The sequence below is a fragment of the Lingula anatina genome, chromosome 1, assembly GCF_051362555.1.
Source record: "Lingula anatina isolate TDL-2025a chromosome 1, LinAna3.0, whole genome shotgun sequence".
NCBI lineage: Eukaryota > Metazoa > Brachiopoda > Lingulata > Lingulida > Lingulidae > Lingula > Lingula anatina.
In genome coordinates, this window is record NC_141767.1 from 33,259,360 (window position 1) to 33,267,021 (window position 7,662).

Here is a 7,662-nt window from a genome sequence, read left to right on the forward strand (position 1 = left end):
TGCCTCTTTACATAAAAAAGGCACTCAGTAAATTTAAAGTAAAACAAAAATATGAAGTGGAACTTATGGGGCGAACGTCATGTGTCAGACAGCAACAGCGACGGCGACGACGCGGACAACAGACCAATCAGAAAAGTAAAACCAAAGGCTTGCACCAGCTTGTAATTCACACCCTACTCATCAACCGTGCCTATTTTCATGTCTTGGTTACCGAGTTCGGAAACCATCTCAAAACAGGAAAATTGATAAATGATTTGTGCGCAGAAACGCGTGGTGGCGAATACAACAGTAAATAAGGAATGTTTTGCTTTAAAAGTATTTAGCTTATTGCACTAATATTAAGATAAGATTTTTAGCTTAAAGAAATGTCTTTAAAACATGTCAAAACCCCTTCAGCATGTATAATGGGCTTGCCACAAATCGAAAATGCGTGTGGCGTAAGGATAAATTATCTTTCAATTATATCCATCTCGTACGTACGTAAAGTTCTCTTTGATTAAAAATGATAATGTTCTATGTTACACATCAAATCGTGTAACATTCTGAATAACTTCTTAAAGTCCATTGCTTACTTTGACCGAGGCCATGAAGTGAAAAAAAAAAAAAAAAAAAAACGATGGCGTGACTGTAATAAACGTCCGATATTCTTCCTCTAATATTTTTGCTAAACACCATTGCACACGAATGCGTAGGCCCTTCACTTCCTTCACAAGCCCGATTTTATTTCCTCGTCTAAATTTCTCACACTACGTTGCTGTGTTCTGAATTCAATCTTCTATAAATGGAAAAAATGTTGAGTCTTCGTAGTGAAATCGGCATTTTAATTCCAAGTAAAGTTCAGGAACTTACCCACCTTTTACCTTACGGAAAATAACTTGTAACTTTCAGTGCATTGTTTTGGTGATTAAATTTATAATAGGATACATCTACAGATGTCCTTAGGATAAAACATCCCGGATCCGACTCAACATTAAATGGAATTAACAATCAAAATTTATGATTGAAATTACAATTGAGGAAAGGCAAGTAGTTTAATCGTCAATTGACCCAATTTTGCAGTCTATCCCAAGTCATTATTGAGAATTTCCACAGATATAAATACTTAAAGCTCAGAGGTATTTTTTAAATCTTGGTAAAACAATTTATCCCTTCTTTGGTGGGATCTCCCCAGGAGCTCTTTCAAGTCTTAAGTCAACACGCATTCTGACTAACAGAAGAACCATAACTTTATGAATTAGCAATGTATATTTACAAACTGTAAAACATTTTGACATTTTCAATGGAAAACCTACAGAATAATTTTTGATTTTAATAGGTCATTTGTGCTGAGATACAAAAGCTCTACTTGTCTACTATAAATGTATAAATAGTTTCTCCCAGTCCATGATGAATGATCTGGCCAAGTTATTTCTTTAAAACCATGGTTCTTTATAATCACCTTCAATAAATAACCCATTTGCAATTCCCACAGCTAATTTGACATTTCATCACCACTTCCTCCAGGGTTATTTTGACGTTTATTTGCAATATTATGTTATTTCCCACTGCAAAGTACAATTGCTTCCCAAAATATTCACAGAAGACAATCCTGCATTACCCGATGGCAATTCCTCATGTATTCCCATGAGTAAAACATGATAAATCAATAACATTCTATAACAGTACAATACAAATATAACATGGACTTGGTTACTAAATTGTCATTATGAGACTTGCCTTTTATCAATGACCTATCATTTACTATCACTTCAAATCCATCACAAGTGCTTTACACCTAATTGTCATTTTTGCAATGATACCAACATTTGCATGTATGCACAGATATTATCTTTAATCTGGTTAAATTTAATTAAATAAAACTCAATTTAGTCTTCTTTTACTATAGTGCATGAATTTGATTACTACTAAGCTCTTTAAGTATATATACACTTTTAATTATGCCACAATTATACCACTTGTTCTCAGCATACACATATTTCTACAATAACACTTCCAGCACTTCATCATTTGAATGAACGTCATGGATTGCCAAAACATCTGTATGTGCAGATATAGAAATGAGACGGACTCAAGTGGTATATTCTCTAATCAGATGTTTTAAGAGTGTAAACACTCCAAAATCAAAGAAATGATAAAATATTTATATATATATATACAGAGAAAAAAAACCCTACACCAGAATCTTCAAAGGGGCACAGTGCCAAGTCTCTGCATGTACATCCATGCTATTGACTTTGCCGCTTTATAAACCAGCTCCCTCCTGCTTATCCCACAGTACTGGACATGCCAGTCTGAGTGACTGATCTGGGGGTTTTTCCTATTGATAAGTTCTCCAACTGTCACAGAGAGACCTGACCACCGCAGGTTATAGTCAGCAGGAGTGAGGTCCTGGGCCTCTAAAACCAGGTCCACGGGTACTGGGGTGGCCTGAGTGAATGTCTGTAGTTCTATCTGGTGCCCTGGATCTCTTAGTAGGATACAGCCTACATCAAACCACCTAAAATACATAGATACATATATTTTTAAAAATCTGAAATAGTAAGGTATTCTCCTATATTTAAAAAAGTTGAGCCTTGCTTTATGATAGTAGAATGTACAATGACTGATAGCTCATAACAGAATATCATCAAAAATTAGATTTCCACACGAAGTGCTTCTAAGTGAAAAGTGACAATGATAAAAACTAATTGCTTAAAATGATAGAAACTGTTAACAAGGCACTTGTTTCGTGTAAGGACAGATTCTTTTGCACAATCAAGATGAATGAGAACACATTTCTAGGAAATCTCTTCGTCAAGAATGTGAGTAATTACGTTACACAGGGATATGTCCTTCTCTTGTAATTTTTTTTCTCATTCTAAGTGTACCAGGTGCACTAAGTGACTTGTACTGCAAGTGTCTTTGCAAATTAAGGGGAGTAAGTGAAAACAAATTTACAAAAAGGATATATGCACAAGGAATTCTTGCATCTTAAGAAACCAAATTGGAAGAAGAAAAGAAGATTAAAATTGGCTTTTTTAAATAATAATCTGCAGATGAAAATATATTCATGCACTGTACTTTTTCAATATACAGATTTGTCAAATATGGAGTAATAAAGGGCTGGCATATCAAAAATATTAATATCACTGTTACAAAAAGCTTAATTAATGCAAAGCAGTATACAAAGCCATAAATTTTTCACAAAACCATAACTCCACCATTAAAACATGGCTGGCATTTTGATCAGTTAATGACAAAATAAGGACCAATACGTAGTAACACGTACTTGTCAGGCAACATTTCGACAATGAAGTTTTCAACAGAGACGGCAGGTTGTTTTTCATGTATCGTGCCATTTCTTCTCAAATTCTGTATTCTCTCCTCTGCACCTTTAAACCCAGCTGTATAGCCCACTGGCTGGGGTGCTATGCTTGGTTGGCTTGCCTGGAGAAAGAGGATCACTCCTTAAAGTATCATTAGCATGGAAAGATTGAGGCAATTAGACACAGCCACAGTCTTGCTAATTAAACTGAAGGGAATCCATGGTAACAAAGGTAATATGTTGGACATAGATGTATTAATCATTTCTACTGCAAAATAATTACTGCAAATAATCATTTCAATTACATATTTTCTAGGTTATTCTCAGATATGAATGACGTTATATCCGAGAACTAAAACACTTGCCATCTCCTCCAGATACCAAACAAAATAATTGCTATGACACCACTGTTCTCTATAAGAATAAACTGCTTTTTCTATTCTAACCATTCCAACCTACCTTTCCTGTGACAGATGCTTTGCCAAAAACCTCCAGGAAAGCGTCCCTTACGGGTCCCACTTTGACATCTTTGTCCGAGGTGACAACAATATCTACATCTCCACTTGCATCTGAAATAATTCACACACCATCAACAAAGGTTAAACCCTCAATCAAAAAAAAAAAAAAAAAAAAAAAAAATCTTTAGACTGAGAACTTCATGTTACAACTGCCTTCACATACTTACATATAACTTGCTTCATTCCTGGATCTAATGTCGTTATCATAGACTCAACAGAACTCTGAAAATAAAATATTCATTGTTTAGAATACCACAATAAATATCCAGAATAATGTTTTGGCCCTTCAATAAATTTTAATTATCTTAACCTGTCTCACTTCTCAATGTTAAATTTTGTTGTATTACTGATCAACCTGTCATATATTCTGACTGATAAAAATGATATCAGATTTTAGCAAACAAAGTTCACATACAATTAACATTAAAATGTGTACCTCTTTCTTCTATCATAATTGTTTAGACTTTGTTTCTCACCTTTGTTTTCTCCATGACTTTGTGCATTATTTCACTGTTCTTAAACCAGCCAAATATCCCTCCACCCTCACTGCTACTTTGTTCTGAGCTAGACATCTGTGTCTGCTGTTCATCAGGGACATTGATGGATGCACTAGCTTCATGGGGCGTCTGCATGGGCCCTAATGAAATGGATTTTTATATTTCAGAATAGACAAATTTTGAGAAAAAGATAAAAATTATTTGATAGATCATATAAATTGCCTTTGTTTCAATCAATTTTTAAAAGCTTTTTTTTTTACATTTATTTGGCATTCTTACCAATTCTGTCATAGTTTCAATTTGATTATTCCCAGAACTGAAAACTTACAATTTGAACACGTTCTATCTTAAATAAAAAATAAAACATAAATATTTGGGACCTTTTTTTGTACAAATGACATATATGCATTAAGTCAAGACCTTTTATAAGTTAAAAAAGTCTAATGGTCTCTCACCTGGAGCAGAGTAGTATTGTGCTGGGGATTGTGTTGGCACACCTGCTGCATTCACACTTGACGGCACAGCAGGACTGAAATAAGGATACAAATTCGACCCGTTTGTTTTATCATTGATGTTCTCAGAATAACACTTATCCAGAATACTTCATACACCCATATGCTGGATTAGCTAGTGTGCAGATTATATTATAAACACAGTGAAAAAGATAATTTCCATAATACACTGTTCTGTTCATATGTTCAACTTTTCATATGTATTGGTCCTAAGTAAGTGGCAGTTCTCAATATTACCTTGTGTTTTCATACTGCCCATATAATTGCATTCGCTGAGCTTCTGCACATGAAGTGAATTTGAATAATTGTGACAAATAGCAATCCATGAAATGTAGAAATTATAGTAAATATAGTAATTACCCGGTATCAGAGGACACTGCTTGTGATCCTTGCTGTGGTTCTGGGGTAATGGTAGGAGTAAAAATTCTGGGAGCTGCACCTTGGACTGTGGTAGCCTGAGGAGAAGGAGATACTTACATTTCAAAATCAACGTTTTTGCAAATGAACTTCTTTATAAATCCTAAAATTTAGTTTATGTTACCCATACCGTAGGGCCTCATCTCAATTAAATAAAAGGAAGATGCATGGATATTTAGCACATGCAGATTACCATATACATTGTAATAGCCGTTTATGTTACATACAAAAATCTATCATAATTAAATAGTATACCTTAGACTGTGTTCTCATAACTTTATCGTACTCACAGGATCAATCTATCTCAGCAGGGACTCTCGCTAAGGTGCAGACAATGCAATCAGCTTAATTTTCTGGCACCCCCTCCCCCCTCACAAACCAACATAAACAAAGACTTCCTGATTTTACTCAAGTACTTTGAGTTACGAGGGGGCGTGCAAGATATTTAAGCCACTTAAACTGAATGCAATTTAGCGAGAATCCCTGAGGAGTTAGATGGATCCAGCTAGTACAATAGGTTTATGGGAATGGTCCCTTACTTGAGGTGCTCCAGGCGCTCCTGTGGTTGTCAGTGTGGGTTCTGGTGGAACCAATGCTGTCTGCCCTGGACTCACAAGACCTGCAGCAAACTGGGGTGGTAGCTTGGAGGGTGGGGCTATGGAAGCTGCTGGAGGTTTGGCTGGGGAGGACTTGGCACCAGCAGCTGAACTGCCTGTGAGAATCAAACACATGTTATTTATTTTAAAATAAAAGCACAGATTGCCCTAAACTACAATGTGTTTCTGATAACATTTTACTGACACCACTCTCTGAGACTTGTACATCTGGAAAGCTACATTTTTTAAAAGGCTAAGTCAAATCTATTTGTATTTTGTCTTTGACAGATGGTTTTAAACTTATTGCAGTTTACATAAACTAGCAGCTTGTAACCCCAGTATATTATGAAAGAGGTACACTGTACCCAATGTTTCTGCTTAACAAATGATGGTTACACAATATAGTATATATTCAGACAATTTTCAAAATATGCAAACTTATATATTCTTCTATAGGTAAACCTTGTGGTCAGTTATTTTAGCTAAACCTCACTAAACTACAGTGTGAGCATACTGGAGTCAAAATATCATGTAGATCACAATTCTAACCAGATACATGCAACATTAGTGTTACAAAGCAATGGGCACCTTTTCAACATGATAAATGTATAGTCTCATGCCTCCAAATTTTATATGACTTGAAGGGATAGATGGTTAAAGGAGATAGTGTCTACTATATACAGATTTAGTAGCTTTCTTCTTTTTCATATGCCCCTACTAAAATATCACTGCTTTCACTTTTAAAACTTTTGTTCTTCTTAAGTTTTGTTTTTGTTCTTCCTTTCTTTTTCTTTTTTAATGCACATGTGAACTAATATTAAATTGGGTTAAAAATAACAGAATAATCTTAATAGGGGGATATCATAAATCATTTGTGTTGGCAGAATTCTATGGGTCAATCCATTGAGGACCCTATATCCATATAAACATTTTAATTGTGCCTTGCTGAAACTGCTATATATGTACCTCATTTTAGCAAGACCAGATGTTAAGATTATTAACCTACCATTCATATCATGTGCTGCCTCCTGTAGGGCTTCTTCTAAATTAGTCTCTGACACTTTCTGTGCCAGAGCATCTGGGGAGTCAGGGGCTGTGACTTCCTCCATCATCTTGCTCTAAAGAATTCATTAATAAAATTGAAAAACATGGACATATCATTTTGTAGATAACTAAATAATTAAATGATTGTACCAAAATATAATGCTGGTGTCAGCGAAAAAGCCTTCCAAAACGTATTTCCTTAAAAACTGTTTGGCTAAGATGCTAGTTCAACTTTACATGGGAGCTTCTACCATTTTATCATTTTCACATCAAGGTGTTATGTCAGGATTCCAGGCATAAGCCAGAGAAAAAACTTCCATTTTTTAATAAGTGCATATTAAAACTGCTTTTTGAAACCTTGCACTGGGCAACCTCTGATTTGAATATTTCCTGCTAACATTATGGTTGCACACGTGTATGTGACAAAAAGATCACCATTTGCACATAAAGTCTTAATTAAAAGCAAAAACCTAAGAAAGGATGATAAAATATTGGTCAGCGCCAGGCATATGAATATATCAAACTCCCTTCTTTGCATACTTAGGATACAATCTTATGGTTATGCATTTGATAAAAAATTACTATCAAGTGCTGAATGTCCCTACAGTATCAATACCTACCGTAAATCAGTATAAATGTCAGATAAACTAACAACGTGGCAACAACACCAATCTTCAAATGGATTAAATTTCTGATTTGTTCCACAGAAAAATTGAGAGAATGAGTGGACTTATCAGTGGTTATTTTTACTTTATAATGTAACAGTAGGAAACT

At 35.0% G+C, this 7,662-nt stretch overlaps 1 protein-coding gene across 2 annotated transcripts; it reads right to left on the reverse strand.

Moving 5' to 3' along the window:
* Nucleotides 1–1,226: 1,226 nt before the first annotated feature.
* Nucleotides 1,227–7,603, reverse strand: LOC106178676 (protein PRRC1). 2 transcript variants are annotated; one of them, XM_087005300.1, is made up of 10 exons: nucleotides 7,509–7,603; nucleotides 6,851–6,962; nucleotides 5,788–5,960; nucleotides 5,192–5,286; nucleotides 4,775–4,848; nucleotides 4,299–4,459; nucleotides 3,990–4,044; nucleotides 3,764–3,873; nucleotides 3,269–3,426; nucleotides 1,227–2,497 (listed from the first exon to the last, which is right to left on the reverse strand). In XM_087005300.1, exons 2-10 carry the CDS (start codon nucleotides 6,954–6,956, stop codon nucleotides 2,185–2,187), a joined length of 1,245 nt encoding a protein of 414 aa, XP_086861426.1. In that variant the 5' UTR covers nucleotides 6,957–6,962; nucleotides 7,509–7,603; the 3' UTR covers nucleotides 1,227–2,184. The 2 variants fall into 2 exon arrangements, with proteins under 2 accessions (XP_086861426.1, XP_086861429.1); XM_087005303.1 differs by having other exon boundaries at nucleotides 5,788–5,956; nucleotides 6,847–6,962.
* Nucleotides 7,604–7,662: the final 59 nt, after the last annotated feature.

Bases quoted from the DNA above. Each gene is read 5' to 3' on its own strand.
- LOC106178676 (XM_087005300.1), bottom strand. From the start codon at position 6,956: ATGATGGAGGAAGTCACAGCCCCTGACTCCCCAGATGCTCTGGCACAG. The intron at 5,287-5,787 runs GTAAGGGACCAT...CCTTCTCCTCAG, and splicing joins GAGCGCCTGGAGCACCTCAA to GCTACCACAGTCCAAGGTGC. The intron at 4,460-4,774 runs GTGAGAGACCAT...CCATTTCATTAG, and splicing joins ACAATACTACTCTGCTCCAG to GGCCCATGCAGACGCCCCAT.